Source organism: Chelonoidis abingdonii, chromosome 3, assembly GCF_003597395.2.
Source record: "Chelonoidis abingdonii isolate Lonesome George chromosome 3, CheloAbing_2.0, whole genome shotgun sequence".
NCBI classification, from domain to species: domain Eukaryota; kingdom Metazoa; phylum Chordata; order Testudines; family Testudinidae; genus Chelonoidis; species Chelonoidis abingdonii.
In genome coordinates this window covers 52,127,709-52,150,143 of record NC_133771.1, presented here as the reverse complement: position 1 = coordinate 52,150,143, position 22,435 = coordinate 52,127,709, and the positions used below count along the sequence as shown (strand labels likewise).

At 42.3% G+C, this 22,435-nt stretch overlaps 1 protein-coding gene across 1 annotated transcript in view; it reads left to right on the top strand.

The window, feature by feature from the left end:
* The first annotated feature begins 5,662 nt into the window (after positions 1–5,662).
* Positions 5,663–22,435, top strand: part of LGSN (lengsin, lens protein with glutamine synthetase domain) — a 39,612-nt gene continuing 22,839 nt past the window's right edge. The window contains exons 1-2 of the mRNA XM_032796443.2: positions 5,663–5,692; positions 11,908–11,982. Of these exons, the coding sequence (XP_032652334.2) occupies positions 5,663–5,692; positions 11,908–11,982 (105 nt within the window). The remainder of the gene's footprint in view (positions 5,693–11,907; positions 11,983–22,435) is intronic.

Here is a 22,435-nt window from a genome sequence, read left to right as displayed (position 1 = left end):
AAATTAAGCAAGGTCAAGACAAGTAAGTATTTGAATGAGAGACCTATGAAGAATATGCAAGGTGCTACAGGAAATGATGTTGGAGATTCAGTAGTGTGTCTTGTAAATAAAAGCTAGAGCACAAGGAACTACATCACATACGTTTACTACCTATGCTAACTTCAAAACTTTGTAAAAAAACCCAAACCCTTCCATGTCTGGCAAAGAGGAAAAAAGCAAAAGATTACAAAAGGTAAAAAAATCACCTGGAATATTGGAAATAATGGAAAGTATAAAAACAAAAACAAAAAAAATTACTTGACTTTCTCCTATAAAGAATGATAAAAACCCCACAAAATTTTGAATATTTATATATGATATAACTTTAACACAGGAATGGCAGAATATTCCCTATCTACTAATCATTAGTTCTTCATAATTTGAAAAGTATTTAGTAGGTTGAAGAACAGAAAATAAATCACATACTATTCAATAAGTAACATTAATAAAGAGTTTATAAATTGTTTGCACTCTGTACAGAAGAATGACTAAGGGGTGTGAAATTTATCATAGTATCTGGCATTTTGTTTTAATGTTTAAATTATAGGGAACTCACATTGAGCAATTATTTCAAAGATAAATTATGTTAGCGATTTCAATAACATGCATGTGACAGGTTTAGTTTTTATGAACATAAAATAATTGCTTATACTTATTTGTTGATTAGTATTGGAACATAAGGCATCATTTTAAAAACAATAGCTTTACATCATTAACTGTCTTTGAAGTCAGTTTTTCATTGGCTCAGCCTTCTTGTTTGTGGGTGCCATTTGTGCCTGCAGTTCGTTCACTTGCAAAAAATGGAGTGCACTTACATACCTAATTACCTGATTGTGGTGCAGCAGAAGCATGGATTCTGGATAGAAGCACCAGTGAATGGAGTCTTGTGTAAACAGCAACAGCAAGAGTGGGGGAAGTGTGTGGAGGAAGCACAGCAACTGTTGTTGAAAAGCTTTAGTAGGGGTAGAGTGGCAACAGCATTAGAGGGACGAATAGCAGAAGGATGTCTGCAGTAGCTGGATGTAGAGACCTGCAAGTACAGTGCCCTGCTCATGTTTCTTACTTTATAGTTTGATAGGCAGCAACATACCCATGGAAGTCTTGAGACTTGCCTAGTTGGAGTCCTTTGAAATCTCTGGTGGAGAATAAATGTCAGTTATAAAATATATGGAGAAGAAAAAGGCACTTCCTACCAGAAAAAAGGAGGAACGGTATATAAAACAAGAAGGCAGGGAGTTGTGAAAGAAGATGAAAATATATGTACTTAATAATGAATCTTTTGAGTCGGATTTTCCTATGGGAATAGGATGACCAAATCTCTTAGATGACTTTGAAATCTCAGCCTTTAAGGATTAACATACTTTTTGTAGATTTAAGATGGTAAAGTGGAGACTTAGGTTTCCTGAAGTAAGTCTTCATCTGACATGAACCTAAAAATAATGGAAAAAAAAGAATAAACATTTTCACTCAGACTCTCAAGCAGAATGCAGGAGTTGGATCTTGTTCATCCCCTAAACTGGGAAAAAAGGCATCACAGGAAGCCTCCCTCAAATATGATGTCAGCACTCTCATTTTTATTTTTAGCAGATGTCATAAACAGATAATTAAGGGTTAATGCCTCTTTTACCTGTAAAGGGTTAAGAAGTTCACCTAGCCTAGCTGACACCTGCACAGAGGAACCAATGAGGGAACAAGATATTTCAAAAGGAAGGAGGGAAGTTTTCCTTTGTTTAGTTTTTCAGTTTCAGCTGGAGTGAAAAAGATCAAGGAACCAGCCTCTTACCAGAGTAGTAAGTTTTAGAAAGGGATAAATAGGTTTATGTTTATTTTCTTTTGTACTTGTCTTGGTGCAAATTAAGGGAATTATCAAATTTGGGTATTCTTGTGTGTATTAATGTTTTTGCCCAGGGGAACATCCTCTGTGTTTTGAATCTGTTGTCTGTGAGAGTAGCTGGTATGCTAATCTCTCCCAGAGGGTTTTCTTTTACCTTTCTTTTCTTTAATTAAAAGCCTTTTTTTCTTAATACCTGATTGATTTTTCCTTGTATTTTAGATCCAAGGGAGTTAGATCCAGGAGTTGGTGGGAGAAAGGAGGAGGGATGGTTAATTTCTTCTTGTTTTAAGATCCAAGGGGTTTGGATCTATGTTCACCAGGAAATTGATGAATTCTCTCAAGACTACTCAGGGAAGAAAAATAGTGCTTAGGGGTGGTGGCAGCGATACCAGATCTAAGCTGGTAATTAAGCTTAGAAGTGTCCATGCAGGTCCCCACATCTGTACCCTAAATTCAGAGTGGGGAAGGAACCTTGACAGCAGAGCTTATGTGTCTCTGGTGATCTATTTAAGTTAAGAAAAACTGGCAGTAACCTGCCCAGTGGTGTCCCTCTCTGAAAAATCTTCCCAGATAGAGGTGTGGACGTGATTTTCTTCTCATTTATATGAGTCTAAATTAGGAGTAACTCCACTGATGTTTATGCAGCTTCCCCCATGTAAAACCAGTACAAGTAATAATAATAAATAATAATAAAACTTCTATCTTGTCCATATAGCTCAAAGAACTTAAGAGGAGATGGAATGTTTTCACTGCTTTTGTAGCAACTAGATGTGTAGGACCAGAAACTGAAATCAGCAGTCAGGCCCTGACTACTAATACTGTTTGTAGGTCAACTTGATGGTGCAATTCATAGAAAAAAGATACAGGCACCCACTAGGGAAATTTCCTAGCTGGAGCATTTTTTTGTGCAGCAGCTGCCACTGGAGAGGCTGTATCATTTTTGGAGCTGGAGTTTTGAGATAATGAACAGTTACAACACTACCACCACCACAATCTTTACCTATCTGTGATAGAAAGTACATATACATATTATAATGAAAGTAATATTTGATCATTTTCATGCTACTTGGTCATTTCTTTATCTATTCTGTGAAGTGTCTAGGGATTTAGATTAGTGTTTGATAAACTAGAATAAATTGAAAAAAATTAAATATACTCATTAAAGAATTATATAAAATTACAATATAAGCAATACCTCCCAAAGAGAAAGCAGTTATTTTATATCAGCTCTCTTTTCCTATCACACAATGGCACATTGCACAGGTTTGTTGTGGCTATCCTTCTAGAGACTTCACAAAGGGCATGTCTTCACTCAAATATTAAGCCATGTTAGAACACAGTCTTGGGAAGTTGTGTTAACCAATGCAATGTCAAATGTGACTTTGTAGTCAGTGCAGACCAGGGTAAGTCAATTTTAAAATCATGTCAGCCGGTCGTGGTTATCCAGATCCAGATCCAGATCCATTAAGGTTCTTTTATGGCAAGAACTCCAGGTAGTCCCGTGCAAATAGTGAGGTAACAAAGCTGTTACATGGATGATGAAAGGCCTGGCATGAAGCCTGATAATCACTGAAGCTAAGAAGGGAATAGGGCTACCCAGATGTCAGAAATAGGAACCATCCAGCAGAGGAACCACTCAGTTAAACTAGTGAACAGGGCTGGATGTGGGGCTATAAATAGATTTTCACTAAAGATTCTGGGAATATAACTATAGTAAAACATTTGTTATTGATGATCTCCTGTATTAACATGGAGCTTTCTTGCCCTAATAAAAGTTTATTAGAGAACTGACATCTTGTTTTCTGACTTCATGCCCCTCTGCCACTGGATACTGAGTTGGGGTAACCTCAGGAGATTAAAAGTTGGTAACTTCTGGAGTTAGGCCAGTTGGTAACTTTGATCCTGTGATTCGTAGTGATTAGTTAGTCCAAGGGCTAGTGGGGATATTGCAGTACCTTTTGGCTTCTGAACCAAGCTCTGGAAATGCTGAGATGAAGAAAACGTTGACAAGTCTCCCTAGCAAATTCCATGGGAAAGATCACTTTTCTTACAGAGAAAACACTCAACTAGCAATTGAACAGTTAAACGAGCGCAGTGTATGACAGAATAAAGGATTATGGTTTTACTGGTGAACTATTAAGTTTCTATGAATATCAATACCACCTTATAAATTATTAATGAATAAAGGCTAGATCATGAATCTTAGCATTTTAAAATTTTAATGAATTTTGTAGAGCAGAAAATTGTAGAGGTAAAGATTTTTTTAATTTTAATGCGTAGTTCTTGCAATACAGGCAATACAAATATTTAAATACAATTTTAAACTTTAATAATAAAAGCACATTCATTTCCCCAAAACTTAACAGGGATACTATTAAAAACACAGTAATATTTCATGCTTACTTCTGCATGAGGAGAAATCGCTGCAGCTCAGAGGATTCCAGAGGGCTCACTCCCTCAGGACCCAGACCCTGGCTATCGGGGAGGGATAGTTCAGTAGTTTGAGCATTGGCCTACTGAACGCAGGGTTGTGAGATTAATCCCTGAGGGGGCCACTTAGGGATCTGGGGCAAAATCAGTACTTGGTCCTGCTAGTGAAGGCAGGGGGCTGGCCTCAATGACCTTTCAGGATCCCTTCCAGTTCTACAAGATAGGTATATCTCCATATACATTCTTCCAGCTCAGGCAGACTGGATAGGATTTCATTCAGAACCTGCCCAAGCTGCTCCTTGGCTATCTGGAGGACTCTATGTGAAATATTTACCTCCCACTTATGAAAAATTCATCCCTGTGCAGACAGCCCTGTATTAGGCCTACATTCACCACTTAGATCCCACGTAAGCCCACAAGCCACAGAGTCTGTCAAAAAGGCTTAAATAGTTCACAGGCTTGTGAGGGGTCTCAAGTTCAGGGCAACTGCACCTGCATTCTCCCTCTGTGGCTCCTCAAAGGCATCACCTCTCTTGGGGAGAGAACTTTATATCTCTCTGCTTCTTGACCAAGATTTTTCCAGGTTACACAGTTCCCTGACTAGACTTTGCTACGCCCAGGAATACTCCTGGGAGAATTCTGCACCAAATCATTAAAAATTCTGCGCACAATATTTTAAAATTCTGCAAATTCTATTTGACAAAATAATACTACGTAATCATACCAGTTTCAATTATTTTGGCAATTTATTTCAAAACACCTGTCAGCAATTATATCTGTAACAATACAGACACACACAAAAATCCCCTCAGGAGTGAAGAGTTAAAGAGAGTTATGACAACCTCTCTGTCCCCTCTCCATCCAGAACGCAGCCTGAGGGTGAGGCAGACACTCACAACCTCTCCCCTCAGAGCCCAGCTGCAGGATCCCCCAGCCAATACACCAGAACCCCCTGCTCCCCAGAGCCCAGCCATGCCCCCCCAACCCAAAGACTCATACCCCCCTGATCCCAGTCACAGGCCTCTCCCAACCCAGACACTCCTCCTTCCCCTCCCTCAGAGTCCAGTCATGCCACACTCAGACTACACATCTGCTCCCCTACCCCTCAGAGCCCAGGGATCCAGAGGAGAAACAGCCTGATGCTCGGTGCTAGGCTTGAGTGAGTATGCTTGGAACTACTGCTGCTAGGGACTCTCTAGCTCTCTTCCCCTCCTCCCAGCAGTGTCTTCTATGTGTGAGCTGGGCTCTGCTGGGTCCAGCAGTCCCTAGTGCCGGCCAGCAGCACTGCAGCCCATTTCTGTGGGGGAAAGGAAATTCTTCGTGCACAACATTAATATCTGCAAACTTCTGCATTGCGCAATGGTGCAGAATTCCCCAGGAGTACTGCAAGTAAGTCAGACTGCTTAAACAGGTCTGCATCTACACTTTCCTCTCTCTTGAAAGGCTATAAATAATGTAATTGCCAGGAGTTATGAGTTACCACACAGTTCTTTCTAAGCATGAAGCATTACAGAGAAAACATAAAAAGAACAATAAAATGTTCTATAGGCATGCTAAAAGATTACCAGAGATCATTTATCAGTTTTATGGGGACCACTAGGCTAAAGTCTTTCCACCCTTCACAGGAAGGATTATGCCCCCCTCCCCTCCTTGGATAGAAGGTCCTGTCCATTTGCTGGATCAGAAAGAAGGCCCTGAGTCAGTTTAAGTTCAGGCTATTTACCCGCAAAGTCCTTTCTTTGTTGGTTCAAACTGGATTCTCCAGAGACCAGTATATGCAAGCTGCTTCGGGTAGTGATTTCTCTCTGGAGGTGTTATAACTTGAGAGAATTTACCTAATCATCTCTCACTGTTCTTAATTCCTGGAGGAACTGTGGTTACCCTCCCACACATAATTACATAGAATTCCTGGCCCACAATGATACATAAACTTAATACAGTAAGATTTATCAAATACATTGTAGAAAAATGCCATATCTGACACAAGAGGTTCTCTTTTATATAATTGTACAGGCCTGAATTTCACCAGCAATTCCACTGCTTGACAATCCAAGGAGTAAAATCAGTCCCTATGAACAAAGAAAGAAAGAAGGTGGGATGTACATAGAGCATTGTTAAAAAGGTGAATACATAAGTGGAAATCCAGCCCTCAACTTTGCAGCTGCAGAAGTTCCCCTGGCAGCAGAGCTGGGATGGTAACTCTGGTCAAAAGGAGAGGAATTTGGGCGCAGGGGCAGGATGGGGCCAGTGCAGAACCTTGTTCCATGGGGCTCACTGCAGGACAGTGTACTCACGGGAAAGCTAAGCATAGGGCTAAACAGCCTGCCTCTGAATAGAGCTTTTCGTCCTCCCACCCATAGGTGGCGAGTTGTAAGGGTCCATGGTGTGCTTACTGTGCTTTGGGAGACCCCATGCTTCAGGTGGACGCACGGTCCAGAATGGCCTGTGGGGTAAGCGGGGGGCCTGGTGCTGGCATCAGTGAGCGACCTGGTCTCAGCCTGCCCTGCTCCACCAGAAGGGGTGGAAGCCGAAAGAGGCAGGGTGGGCACTTGGGGGAAGGGGTGGAATGGGGGATGGGAGAGGGCAGAGAAGGGGTGGACTGGGCCCAGGCTGCTCACTGCTGCCAGCGCCAGGCCCTCCACTAATTCCCCAGGTTGCTCTGGACCCTGTGTCCCCCTGAAGCGCGGGGCCCCCCAAAGCACAGGGCCCAGGGTGGTTGCCCCAGTCCATCCTATGGATGGGACAGCTCTGCCTGTACCCTGAGTCCCCATGAAGTGTGGACAGGGGTGAAAATAATTTACAGGATTTACCGGTACTGCCAGAGTCCTGTGGGGGCATGGCCTCATCTGGAAGAGACGTGGTCTCAACCAGAAGAGGCAGGGCCGCTTAAGATTTAAAGGCCCCGGGGCGCCAGCTGTAGCTGGGAGCCCCAGAGCCTTTAAATCAACAAGACTCCCAGCTGCAGAGGTGGCTATGAGCCCCCGGGGCTCACTGGCAAATTAAAGGGTCCAGGGCTCCGGCCACCGCAGAGCTCCAGGCCCTTTAAATCCCCACTGCAACTCCAGCTGGGATTTAAAGGGCTTGAGGCTCCCGCAGCTGCAGGGAGCCTAGAGCCCTTTTAATCCCTGCCGCAGAAGCCGGTGCAATCCAGCTTACTTTCACCTCTGAACATGGGGTCCCAAAAGCGTGGGGCTCAGGGCAGTTGCCCCAGTCCAGCCTATCGACAGGACGGCTCTGCTACCCATTCTGGGCACCAGCAAAAATTATACAAACCTGATGCCCATGCTCCCACCCATGGTGAAACTGCGCTGGGATACTTCATTTGCTTCAGTGAAGCTGCTTTATGTCCAAAGGGAGTGAATTCCTTTTCCTTGGCACTTCCGCATATTCGCCCTGGGCAGGATTTGGCTGTCATCGCAGTACAATGTAACTATCTTGCTGCTCTATACATTCTTAAAATAGGAAGTATTGGGAAAATAAAAACATAAGACCGGTCATACTGGGTTCATCTAGCCCAGTATCCTCCTGTCTTCCAACAGTGGTCAATGCCAGAGAGAATGGACAGAACAGTGATCCATCCCCTGTCATCCATGCCCAGCTTCTGGCAAACAGCAGCTAGGGACATTCAGAGCATGGTGTTGCATCTCTGTCCATTCTGGCTAATAGCCATTGATGTACCTATCCTCCAGGAACTTATCTAGTGCTTTTTTGAATGTGTCATTTATTTTTAATAGTGCCCAATGTAATATGTGAGAACAGAAAGATCAAGTGAGCTTGATTCTTCCCTATCTTTTCATTTCATTGATTTATATGGGTGACCTTGTAAAAGTGCTTTGTTGCAAGGCATGTGTATGACTTTAAAGATGGGAAAGTTAAATAGCAAAAGCAGTATCTCTTCAGAGTGCCTATTCTCCTAAAATGATTATACTTGAATAATAGCTATTTCACTGTATTTTATTTAAAGCTATTATTTTCTTGACAGCTGTCAGCTGGAGCACACAAACTACAGCATTGTACAATAATACAAAATGAAATTTAAGAACTCTGTTCAGTGGAAAGTGTTATTTTAAAGGATTGGACAGTGTATTAGAAGGAAAGTCAGAACACTATAAGTCAAAGTCCATTTCTTCATTAATTCTCTCAGTTCACCCTTTCTGTGGGGACTTCAACTTGTTTCAAAATGGAGTCCAGTTAAGGTCTTTTTCCCAGTACTGTTAGATATCAGCTTCAGTTTTGTAATGATTACTTGGATTTAGTGTGTCCATTGCTCTAATACACAAATTCCACAATTAATGCAGCTGACAGCTTTGCAGTATCCATCATTTGAGCTATTCAACCTTCATTTTGTTTAAATGAATTCTCTACAGGTCTCACATGAACAGCTGAATCTAATCTTTTTAGCTGTGATTCTCTATATAAGACTTAATTCCTTCAGTGCATTCAATATCTTAATTTTGTTTTGAGAGAAGCAATCCAAGGATCTGCTTCCCAGAACCAGAAAGGAAATGGAAAAGACCATTACGTCAGAGCTAATTTGTTCATTTCATATAAGAACCACTGGCATTTCTGTTGAAACACTGACAAATTTTAATAATTCCAATAAATGTTTAAAAAAACTTGTAAAGGGACACTAACCCTAAATTTATGTGAAAGCAGGTTTTGACAAAACTCTAAGATGCACAGAGGTATTTCCATGAATCAGTATATAAATTCCAGCATTTATTTATAAAGAAACTTTCCAAATACTGTGTTCCCCTAATTAGCAACTGTCAGACCTAGAAATGGACTACTTTTTTTTTTTTTGATCAGAGCTGGCGGAAAGGGAGTTTGGGGAAGGGAGAGAGGAGAAGAACAAATGATGAACAAACATAAAGAGGGAAAATATATTAGGAATTCTTTCAGTTTTCATTATCCATAATGATGTGAGTAACATAGGCGAGGTAATTAATGAATATCGTATGCTATATTTGTCACGGTCCATGTCAGAGGCCTTTGCTTCAATCTCTGAGCCAGATTCTCAGCTAATGTGATCAGCATAGTTCCACTGAAATCAATTTATATCAGCTAAGAATCTTACCCTTCTCTTCTTTTCCCCTTCCCCAGACACCTGAACACAAAAACAAATAGTATTTGTGGGAGAGCATGGAGGAGGCTGACGTACATATGAGAATGGTTGACCCCTCACATCCCACTGAAATCATGGCACTACTTGCAATGGAAAGCAGTGATCATGTTTGCAGGAATGGGCCTTTAGTAAACTCAATGGGGCAGACACAACTCCATCTGTTCCTTTACGGTTTTTAGCAAAGTGTAAACACCTAAATAACCGACCAATCAACCAACCACTCACCAATAATTTCCTTTTCCTATTAGGCAAGTATCAATGCCATGTCATCCATGTGTATCAAAAATATGGTAAAATTGCTCACTACCTACAAAAGTGCTGTCAGGAACTAAAATAAATGTTTAAATGCGTGGATCTGGAATGGAAAGAATTCCTATGCTATTGTATGGCAAGGCTGCTTCTCTCCAGTCTGCACTCAGAAGACTGTTGGAACGCTGTCGTGCAGTAAAATGTTACCTTACCAGTCAAGGGAAAGAATTCTGCAATTCTGTAAACTAGAGATTTATATCAGCTGGTAATAAAATAGATGCACTGCAGGAGACAACCTCTGAGAATCAGAATGTTTTCTGCATTTCTTCCACTCTACTCTGGGCACTTTCCATAAATTCAATCTGGAAAGTAACCTACATAGCAACAACAATTCTATGAGAAAATGAATGCTTCTCCTAAGGGAAGCATGAAAAAAGAGACTTGATGAATAATTATTTGGCTATAGAATTCATGCAGCAGTAGGGATATGCAGAAAGAACAGATAAAGACTGTGGCTAAGCCTTCTGCCAAACCATTTGGGGCAAATTTTGCTTTATGTTATACCAGAGCAGCTCTATCATTTGACTTCATATGGGTTTCACCAGTTTACCTGAGAAAAGAATTAGGGCCTGAGCTGTGGATCCCACCACATCTCACAAGCTAAGCAAGGCCAGGTAAACACTTTACTGTAGCACTTGAAATTAAGGTGTAGATGGATGCACACAGGGCAAAGCCCACAAGCCCCACAAACAGAGGCTTACAGACCCATTGCCTGTACCCCAGCAGTCATCTTCCCCTTACCCTAGTACATACACTGGGGAAGTGGCACAGTGGGGTGCACACTACACTGTGGACACATATAAGAGGTCAGCTAGAGGACCTTGCATAAGTTCCAATTAAACATTATCCTTCGAATTCCTTTTCACCCTATTAAACAATGAAGAAAAATCTATGTGCAAGTGTGATAAAGATGGGTGAGGGAATATCTTAGCCCTAGTCTACACTGGAGGCGGGGTGGGGATCGATCTAAGTGACGCAACTTCAGCTACGTGAATAATGTAGCTGAAGTCGACATAGATCAACTTACTGTGGTGTCTTCACCGTGGTGAGTTGACTGCTGCTGCTCCCTCCGTCGACTCTGCTTGCGCCTCTCATGGTGCTGGAGTACAGGAGTTGATAGGAGAGGGCTTGGGGATCAATTTGTCGCATCTAGACTAGACATGATAAATTGATCCCTGCTGGATCAATTGCTGCCCGCCGATCCAAAGTAGTAGAAGAGTAGTAGTAGGAGGAGGAGGAGGAGGGTAGTGTGGACATTGGATCAACTTCTGTTGGTGAGAGAGACAAGCTCAGAGCACTAGTAGCACCTTGGTCACTTAGGGAATTTCATAAAAGAGAAGATTACAAGCTTCATTGGAATTAACCTGTCATGGTGGGGATTGTTGACACTTGGGAGCAATGGCTGGACCTAATGAGTTAATTAGCTCAGTCAGATAAAGATATATGATTGGTTGAATAGGAAGTAAGGGGGACACTTGGAGCCTGAGCTGGGTTTAGTGGAGATAGTTAAGTGGAAGGCACCTCCTGACAATTCTGTGCTATCTTCTGCAATGTTGGAATCCGACAATTAAAGGTACACATGGGGAAAAGAAAGAACTGTGTGTATGTTATGAATAAGAGACCATGAAAACAGGTAGCTGAGCGAGCCCTGAATTCTGACAGATCTTGGAAGTCTTTTTATGGGGGAAAGCAGAAATAACCAAATGCTTCAACATTAATGAGTGACACAAGCACTCAGAATTACAATCTGGTGCTACACTCTGTTCTTACAATGTGCTTTTCCTTTCAAATTTCTGTCTGTGTGCCTCAACAATATATTGTTGTTAGAATGCCCAGTAAAGGTTTTACTTCTAAGGAGTCTAACAATAGATTCTATTCCAGAATAAAAAATGGTTCATTGCATAACAAAAACCTTTTGTGGGGAAAAAAGTTGAGCAAAACAGTTTTATGCTCAGTTCTCTTTTGTTTTCAGGCAGTCAGCTAGAAATGTGCACTTGTCAGTTTACTACTTTAACACTATTCTAGCAAACTGCCATGACACATGAGGGTTTGCTTTTTATTGTTCATCATCTGCCATGGATTTCTGGGAAAAGAACCTTATAGAAACTCTGTTCAAACTAACCTTTATTGTAGTGGCACCTATAAATATTGGGTGCAATTTTATTACAAGACAGTAACCATTTCTCATGGTGACTTGAACCAGAATGTGCTGGAGATGGACAAGCAGGAAGAGCTCACTCATCAGGTAAGACATTGATTGTGAATGGTTTCAATGCAGACCTGTTGATACAAAATATTTTCTGATTTCTGGCTTTCAAGATCTGTGAGTGGAACAACATCTCATCTTACTTATAGTGCAAAGCTTTTGATCTACACACAAGAGACATGTTGTGTTCTGAACTAATAGAGGGTCAGAGAGACACAGGGAGAGGGAACAGGGTCTCTTGTACAATGCAATAAAACCCCCTAAACTGCTTTTTGAAATTAGATCTGGTTATTCTAGCATCCTACATCTTCCATTCTTTATCAGAAGCCCCTGAATCAGAGGGCCAAAGTCTGATCCCATTTACACATGTAAATCCAGCGTGACACCACTGATGTCAATGGAGTTACTACATGTCCTGGGACAAGAACTGACCTGAGTTACATCAGTGATAATCTGGAATAGTTCTGATGACATCAATGGAATTGCTCTGGATTTATACTGGTGTATTTGAAAGCAGAATCTGATCCAGGTGTGTAATATATATATTACCTGTTTTTTTAATAGATTATAGGAAATCTTGTTATGAAAATGTGAAAAAAGTTGTCTCAGTAAAATATTGAGAAATAGTTACAGCGGCTTGGCTGTCATGGTGAATCCAGCCTTCTCATGGCTGTAGTACTCTTCTCAGATACTCGATATGCCAGAGATACACCTTGTCTGAGTCACTGACTGTCTCTGTGACCATATGTTAAGTGAGTCATAGAAGTTAGATATAAAGAATTATTAGATCATTAAATCCATCTCCGTCTTCCAAACAGAAGATGAACCAGATATTGATGGTAGACTTGGAGCCTGGTTTGGTTCTCATTTGCACCAGTGTAAGTTGGAAGCAACTGTAGTGCAACAACATTATATTGGTGTAAACACCACTGTTAAGGCAGGATCAGGTCCTTCATTTTGAAATCATACCACCACAGAGCACTTTCCTCATGGTGTAGGTGGCAATATACAAATGGAAGTGCTTGCAAGAAATCTTGCACTGCTGCCAGCTTTACATGGACAAGCCTGTTGTATGGGACCAGTTTCAGAATCAAAAGCCTTCAGAAGCTAATCTGATAATTGCATGTTTAATACAAAGCTTTAGTATGGGAGTAAGACTATGGCAATGAGGTATGTGAAAATAAACAGACTGAAGATGTGAATTACATTAATTGTCATGCTTTTTCACATGAAGTAATGTAATAGTCCTGGTGTCCTAGGTGGTACCGCTAGTGCATCCCCTTGGTATGAGGGTGGCCTCTCTCTCATCCCCAAAGACCCTCTCTGGCTCTAGGTGTCGCTGTGGCACTGAATTGGAGTGCAGCCTCTCAGCTGCAAGTCTTAGGGATATGTTTCCCCCCTCATGGGTATAACTGCAGTCTGAAATAAAAGAAAAGGAAAATGAAATAATCCTGCAGCCCACAGTCTGGGCTCATCCCACTGTTCCTTGGATAGCACAAAGGTAAATCGTCTCTCTAAAGGGGGCTGGGTTCCTAACCTCCTACGTGTCTGAGAGGCTCAGGCTGGGCATCTTGGGCACTAATGAAAAACAAAGCAAAGTAAGTGGTCTCTCTACCTCTCAAGAGGGTCCAGATGGCAGCGGCTCTTCAGCAGCGATATGGGTAAGTAGCCCCTGCTCTGTGAGGCCAAGAAGTTCTAGCTCTGCTTCCCCCTGAATGCCACCCTCCACTGGGGTTGGATCCTCCCTTTTAAGGAGATGCTCCTCTTCACATTTGACAGCCCCTACAGGGACACTGGGCTGGGGCTGATTATGCCCAGCAGAGCTATTTAACTCTGTACTGACTCGGGTGGTCATAACAGAACTTGGGATCCCCCATCAGATCCCAATTCCCCTATTTTCTGTGTAAAGAAGTCCATAATGCTGTGTTTTGCTCTGGCATGATGTTGCATGCTCGAACAATTGGACTGGAGAGCTAAATACTATAGCATAATAGGAGGGTTCCTCTCAATCATGGTTTTTAGCCACTAGAGGGATGTGTGATCTTTAATGAGGGAAAGGGATTACATAGTAATAATATCTAAGGGGACTCTATGGACTATACCCATGACTGCTGGTGCCTCCTTTTCAATCATGAAGTAGGCCTTCTCACTGGGGAACAGCTTCCTATTTAAGTACAGAATGGGGTGCTCCTCAACATTCACCTCCTGTGATGCACAGAAACCAGGCCTACATCTGAGTTGTTTGTCTGCAAATTATTGAGAAATGCAAAGTGAAGAGGACTGGCTTCTAGCACAACCCATTTTTCAAGGTGTTAAGAGCCTTTTCACAGTTGTCAGTCCAGTTCATCTTCTTCGGACTACAACTTTTTCTTAAGTCCATCAGAGGGACTATGATGGTTGTGAAACCAGGAATAAATTGCCTGTAATAGCCAGGTAGCTCAAGAAAGCATCTTACCTGTTTCTTTGTTCAAGGAATAGGACAAGCCACCAATGCCTGCTCTTGACTAACTAGTGTGCTACATTGTTCTTCTCCCATGTTATAACCCAGTTAGTGATGTCTTTATTTACCAATTTGCATTTGGCTGTATTGGCCATAAGACCCGCTTCAGCCAGTGATTGGAGAACAGCTCATATTTGTTGCAAAGGCTCATCCCAGTCTGAGCCGCAGGTCCATTAAATGTTGAAATTTTACAGCTTCCTCATGTAAGCTGAGGGGCATTATTATGAAGTGCAAGAGCCTGAAGAGTGTTAAGAAGACTGTTTTTTTCTTGCAATGCAGGTGAAAAGGGGATCTGCAAAAACCCTTTTGTAAGATCTAAAGTACTGATATACCTGATAGGCCTTAGACGTACCAATAGCTGATCCATTTAAGGCATTGGATCACATTCACTTTTCAGAAATTTATGCAGAAGTACATTGGGTTTTGAGAAAAGAATGATGGGACTTTGCCAGTCACTTTGGGATTCTTGGACTATGTTTAGTTCCAGCATAGCTTGCAACTCCTCTGAGATGGTCTCCCACATCATCCAAGGTAAGGGCTGAGGGTTCTCCTTCATTTGCTGTTGCAGGACTTTCTCAATGTGGTGGTGTATCAGCCAGATCCTGACAAGGTGCAGAGGAGAATAACTGGGGGAAGGCTTCAAAGTGTAAAACCTGAGCTTTTTTGTTCAGGCAGGAGTTCAGGTCTCCCATCTTAACTTGCATTGGCTCTTGGGGAATTGACACTTGAAGCCCCAGCTCTGGCTCTAATGGATAAGTAGTTAACACCTTTCTGTAGTTTTCCATGCTTATACAGGTTCACATAGTAGAGCCTAGTTTCTGTTTGCCTCCTGGGCAGATAGACATCGTTATCCACAAGGATGACCAACAAACCACTTGAAAAAGTCTTTGCCACCGGGCTAGCAACTCGTATTCCATGTCGGGAAGCAATAAAATAGTATTTGGTCCTCAGGCTGGAAGGTCCATAGGTGTGCATTCTGCTTGTATGATTATTGTTGTACTTGCAAGTCCTGCAACAGGTTTTCATGAGCAAAAACTCCTCACTTCTTGAGGTGCTCTCTGAGTTGGATAGCATACTGGACTGTACTGGCCACCTTTGGGTACTTCTCTTCCCAGACCTCCCATAAGAGGTCTAGTCTTCCTTACGACTATTGCCAATATAATAGTTCAAAGGGAGAGAATATGGTGGAAACTTGTGGTACCTCCCTTACAGCAAACAAAAGGGGTGGAAGTAGCTGATCCCAATGCCTGGAATTGGAGGCCACAAATTGCATCTCCTTCAGATTTTGTTGAATCTCTCAACTAACCCATCTTATCTGCAGATCATAGGGGTTATAGTGACATGATCCTCAAAAGGGAGCATAGCTCCTGCATTGCCTGGGATGTAAAGTTATTCCTCTAATCAGTCAATATTTTGGGGGGGTGGGATCCGTAATCACTAAGAGTTTCATAAGTTTCAGCAGGACTGCTGTCACCTTTGTGGAGCATAGCATGATAGCCTTTGCGTACTAGGTGGTGTGGGCTACAATTACAAGAATGTATTGTATCCTACCAGCTTTTCTGTAACCAGCAGGTAAAGGGAAGAGATAGCTCAGTGGTTTAAACATTACTCAGCTAAACCCAGGCTTGTGAGCTCAATCCTTGAGGGGGCCATTTACAGAGAGGGGGACACAACACAAACAAACTGTCAGGGACAGTACTTAGTCCTGCTAGCAAAGGCAGGAGATTGAACTTAATGACCTTCCACCTTATTATTAACCCACTATAGCCATCCTAATTTGCTTGAAGGGAGTTTTGATCAGGGGAGTGGAATCAAGGGGGCCTTTTGGGATGCACTTTGGGGTGTGTAGTGAGGCAGTGTGGCTCCCACCACCCCAGAGAGGAACAAGCCCTTCCAGACATTGGAGTGGGCAGAGCTAGGGAGCTCTGAGCCCATGCTTCAGAGGGTCAGACAGCAGCCCAGAAGTACAAAGGCTTAACCTGAAAACTCACTGGAGGGACAGCCACCAGGGAGGCCAGATGCCTCCAGCCTGGCCCATGACTGGGAAGCTCCTGCAGCCCTAGATGCACCCGAGGGCAGACCTGTCCACCCCCACTATCCAGTGGAGTTGCTTGGCCTGCCCCAAGCCAGCTACCCAAAGGAGCTGCCAGATCTGCCTCTCACCAACTACCCCGAGGAACCCATGGTGCTGGACCCCACGGAGGACACCACTATGACCCAGGTATCACCAGTGGGGGAGTCTGGAAGTAGCCCACGGGCAGCCGACCCTAGTCTGGCTGCAGCACTGCCAGAGCCCATGTCAGTGTGTTGCGACCAGGATCCCCACTGACACAGCAGTGGGTCATCTACCACTGCTAGGGCCCCAGGCTGGGATGCACTGGATTGGAAGGCCTGCTTCCCCCCTGCCACCCAACTCACAGATGGCAGGCTTCCCCTCTCCCAGGTCCCTTGGAGGCCTGGGCTCATTACTACTGCTCAGCCCTGCCTGAGAGCCTGACTCATTGTTGTCACACCCTGACCCAGGACCTGGGCTTAGTGCTACTGTTTGTATTACTACTGCTCAGCCCCTGCCTGAGGACCTGAATGCCTGACTCACTGTTGCCCTGCCCTGACCTAGGGTCTGGGCTTACTGTGATTATTTCAGTTGCCACAAGGGCCGCCAAGGGAGACTCCCGCAGCCAGACTAATTCTCCCAAGACATCAACAGTGTATAGTGAGGCAGTGTGGCTCCCCACCGACACAGAGAGGGGCGAGCCCCGGATAACCTCTTTACAGGGTGGTTAATTGGCTCTCAGAACAAGAGGCATAGCATTCTCTGACCTCTTGGTGGTTGCCAGGCTGCTAGAAGTGAGCCAATACACAGGACAAGGTCTTCTCCCAGCCTAAGTTCTCAGCACAAGGGATGTCACATTCTAGCTGCAGGAGTGCCTGGCAATACAACCAGGATAGCAGTAATAGGGTCCTCACTTCCCAGTTTGTTTATCATGGTCAGTGCAGCATAAGCATTCTATTTAAAGTATAAAATGGGGGTCCTGCCTCAGGTGTTGGGCATTCTACCACCTCATCATTCACAGCAGCAATTTGATTGTAGCCCTGGCTCAGCACAGAGCCCTCAAGTAGACAAAATCTATGCCCCTAATCTGGGCTTCTAAATCCAGCAATACAATTTTCTGGCTACTGCTCCTGTTTGTGACCTGGATGCATATCTTGGGGACCCTGAACTCCCCCTGAAGAGAGTCAGCTGGTTCTCCTAACCCTTCTGGTCCCAATGGTCCCAGACCTGCCACTGCCTCCTGTTTTTGTAGCTTGCAGATAATCTCCTGAAAATGTCGCCAATCCCAACCAATAACCACAGTGATGGCAAATGTCAAGAACAGAGACACTGGGAGGGAATTCATATGCTATCCCACTGTTACTGGAGATGTCTGCTGTGGTAGTCCTTCTAATCCCTGTGAATACACTGGAGGAAGATTGTCTCACTTGGGGCTGCCTCTGCCCTGGCCAAGGGAGTCTGCACCAAAATCTTACTACATCTGAAGTCCAGCAGATTTACATCCCATTGATCACTTAGGTTTCTGTCTTACAGAGCTTTCCCAGCCTGTCACTGTTACTTGCCCAGAGGCAGGGACGGGAGCTGTCATCCTAACTGTTAGAAGACTGGAGATGAGGGTACTTGTTCCTGACCAGCAGAAGGTGCTCTCCCCTGACTGGGCTTTACATCAGGCTGGATGAGCTTCTTAGTATTCGATTGTCCCCTTCCCTTCCCATCTCTGGGGATTCCTTAGTTGACATAACATTGATACCTATTTGATGGTAGCAATTGGGGATTTGCATTGAGGATTTAGACTTGATTGCAGCCATTGGTGCCCAGCCAATAGAGTAACTGCACTGGAAGAAACCTGTAGTATAGATGGGCGAAGGTCTTGTTTACGCTGATGAAGCTTATCCCTTCTTGAAACTGGAGTAAGCTCCACCAGTGTCAATATCAACTATATGTGTTGCAGAGGTGCAACTATACCAAAAGCTGTAACGAGGGCCAATTCCCAGGGTAGACATGACCAGGTCTGGAATTTGGCTTTATGTAGAAGGAGTATAGCTTTTCCCTTGGCAGCTGAACTGTCTCATAGCCCTAGAGTCATAAATATAAATGAACATTTTAATTTTTAATATGAAAGATTGCTGCATTAGGACATGGAAAGAAAAAATAGGTCCATTTATTTCATTGCAGAAATCTAAAGTTTCAAAATCTTTCCAAATGAACTTTCATATTTTATGTATAGATTGATGGATATACATATTTCTTTGAGTTTATTCATAGGAGGTGACATTCATCCCCGTGCAAAGGGACAAGAGAAGGTATCCCTGGAGCCTCATGTTAGGGACCTGAATAGTGCTAGGCCTTGTGTTCTCAGTATCATAGCAAATTTCACCCTTTGAGTGGGATTTTTTAAAAAAAAGGTGTGCCGCTTTGAGGGAAATGGGTACAGTTTCCCTTCAAAGACTGGTAAAATATCTGTCATAGAATTATAGAATATCAGGGTTGGAAGGGACCTCAGGAGGTCATCTAGTCCAACCCCCTGCTCAAAGCAGGACCAATCCCCAACTAAATCATCCCAGCCCAACCTTAAAAACCTCTAAGGAAGGAGATTCCACCATCTCCCTAGGTAACCCATTCCAGTGCTTCATCACCCTCCTAGTGAAAAAGTTTTCCCTAATGTCCAACCTAAACCTCCCCCAAACATGTCCCAAGGTCCCAGTTTCTTTTATGGAATAAAAATCCTTGACACAGTGCCCCAGATCTGTAAGATCTTAGCATGTTTGCACTGGAACTTTTCTGTTAGTTGATATATATGTAGCCAGTAATTTTCCTCATGTCTATTGAGTAGAAGGGGCTATTCCTTGCAGTATGGATTATAACTTGTGTTTATGAAAATGTTTAGAATGGCATCACTGTGGGTGGATGGTTCTCTCATATTGTATATTTGATCTGAAGAGATCCTATTTTGTCTAGCAATCACAAATGTGGTTGTCATACAGAATTGAAAGTATATGGCCAGATCTCCTGGTTGCTGTCAGTATCACTACCATAGTTACATTCAATTTATATACTTTTCAGAGATCAGCACTGCGGACATCATGCTAGAACTGAGTTCTGTTTCACCTGACATATCCAAGAGTAGATTAAAGATTTTTGAAATGGACAGCCTTGAACAGTATAGGACTGCATTAGGGAGCACAGAAAAGAAATACAGATGTTGTTATGAATAAGTTAAGGGTATCAAATTATTCAGAAAACAAAGGAACTTTTAAAGGCTAATTTTTACAAAAGAAACCACTTAGAAAAGATGATATTTTTATACTGTCAGACTCTGCCAGGGAAAGAGGGTCTAGTGTTTCAGTAAATTCTTTAAAAATACAGTCATGTCAAGAAAATTTCTTAGCTTGATCTCTTTTCTCTTTTTTGTTTCAAAGAAAACTTTTCTATTTGTAGAATCCCTTTAGAAATTTTTTATTTCCTATTGATTTTGTGTCTTTTCCCATTTGCAAATGTTGTCCCCCATACTCCTCAGTCAATTTCCTATATTGATAATAGGGAAGTTTAAATGTATATGGCTTTTTAGTTTGCTTCCTTGTTTCCAGAAGCAGTAATGTTGGCACAGCTCTAAGACCTGAGCCTGTTTATTATTGGGGGTCAAATGAGCAAAAAATATAGTAGCTTTTTGACAGACAGACACATTAAAGGAGAACCATATATTTTAAATGAACATTGAGGTAAGCAAAACTTTTGTGCTGGATGCTCCCATTAAAGACTTTTAATTGCACCTGGACTCATAAGGAAGCCAGTGTAGAGATCTGAGCACAGGTGTTATGTGTTTCTAGTGGCTTGTCCTACTTAGAAGGTTGACAGCTAGATGTATACTATAGTAGCAGAAGCTTCTGGGTGGCATTTATAGATAGTACTAAGTAGAGCACACTACAGTAGTCTAAAGTAAGGATGAGAGAGGTTTGAAAGACTATTGTGAGGTCTATTTTAGGGGAGGACAAGTCACACCATCTTGGCCAGACAGTGCTGGCCAAAGGTACAGTGGGCCATCGCTGCTAATCAAAGGGTAGTGAGAGAACCTAGATAAAAGGAAGCCATTAATCCTGTTGGCAGAAGATAGGCAAATGTTACATTCAATATGTGCTACAGACACCACTGTCTATTGTTCTTAATGTTTCCATCTGCCAATAAACAACTTGTTTGTCTTATCTAGACTAGTATCCAATTTGCTTTCATCCGGACCCCTATTTCTTTCAGACACCACAGAAAACGATGAAAGTGCAGAATATAAGTTTGGAGAGTTTGACGGCATAGATCTGAATGTCTTCAGTATATTGATAAAACTCAAACTCAGAACATTTAATGATTTCCCAGTAGCTTTTTATCTATACATTCAAAGCTGATTCAAGCAAATCAAGGGGTCCTTGGCTAAGTTATTTAGTCCCATATATACATTTAAAGTAAAAGTTGTTATTGTGTCTTTGTTGTTGTTTATAATAGCGTAGTTTTATTTGGGGATGTTCCTAATTTCTATCTGTTTTTTTTTTCTTCTTCACTTAATGCTACGTATTTCTGCAGACTTGAATGTCATGCATGGTGTTGCATGTGTGAAATCCTCTATATATTGTTAATGCTATTTAAAAAAAGCAAGCTAGCTGTTTGAAGTTTTGGCATTAACTTTGTTATTGCTGCTTGTTGCGGCTTTACCCTCATTTTCTGCTAGGACATCCCTACAGCTTCTTGCTCTCCAGATGGCATCTTTAGAGAAGGGAATATTACATACTTGGTCATTCTGTTTCTTTGAAAATATCGTCTTGCAGGATTCTCACTCCTCCTGTTGATAAGGTTACTTTTCATGAGGCTTTTCTCTCACATCCTTTTTTCATCTTTCCCTGAGGCACATTTTTGATCATTTCAAATTTGTGTTTCATTCTGGGTGCTTTGCCCCTGCTAAGTAGGAGAAACTGAACAGAACATAGATTTCATAATATTTAAGGCCAGAAGGGACTATTAGTTCATCTAGTCTGACCTCCTATATGTCACAGGCCATTAAATTTCACCTAATTACCTCTCTATTGAGCCCAGCAATATAACTTGTATTTGGCTAAGGCATATCCTCCAGAAAGGCACCCAGTCCTGATTTGAAGACATCAAGAGATGAATCACTTCCCTTGGTAGTTTGTTCCAGTGGTTAATCACCCTTAAAAATGTATACCTTATTTCCAATTTGAATTTGTCTGGCTTTAGCTTCAAACCACTGGTTCTTGTTATGCCTTTCTCAGATAGATTAAACAGCCCTTTAATACCTGGTATTTTCTCCCTTTGCAGTTACTCACACACTAATCTAGTCCCCTTTCAATCTTCTTTTCAATAAACTAAACAGGTTGAGCTTTTTAAGTTTGTCACTGCAAGGTATTTTCTCCAGCTCTCAAATAATTTGGGGGGCTCTTTTCTGAAGCCGCTCCAGTTTTTCCACATCCTTTTAAAAATTGGGACACCAGAACTGCACACAGTATTCCAAAATTGATCTCACCAATGCCATATACAGAAGTAAAATCACTTCTCTACTCCCCTATATATATACGTCCAAGGATCATATTTGCCCATTTGCCATAGCATCACACTGGGAGCTCATATTCAGTTGCTTGTCCAGTTTGACTCCTAAATCCTTTCAAAGTCACTTCTTTCCCAGATACAGTTCCCCATTCTGTAGTTATGGTCTGCATTCATTGTTCCTAGATGTATTAATTTAGCATTTGGCTATATTAAAAACACATTTTGTTCACATTTAAAGGACATTTATGCTTGGCAAGGGGTGGCACATACCAGGCAGCAGGGAATCCAGCTTGTGCTGTACCCTGTTAAACCCTCCCTCAATGGTCTAAATACTTGAAGAATAGGGATCTGAACCAGTCTTGCTCTAAAGGAGCTAAAACCCCACAGTAAGA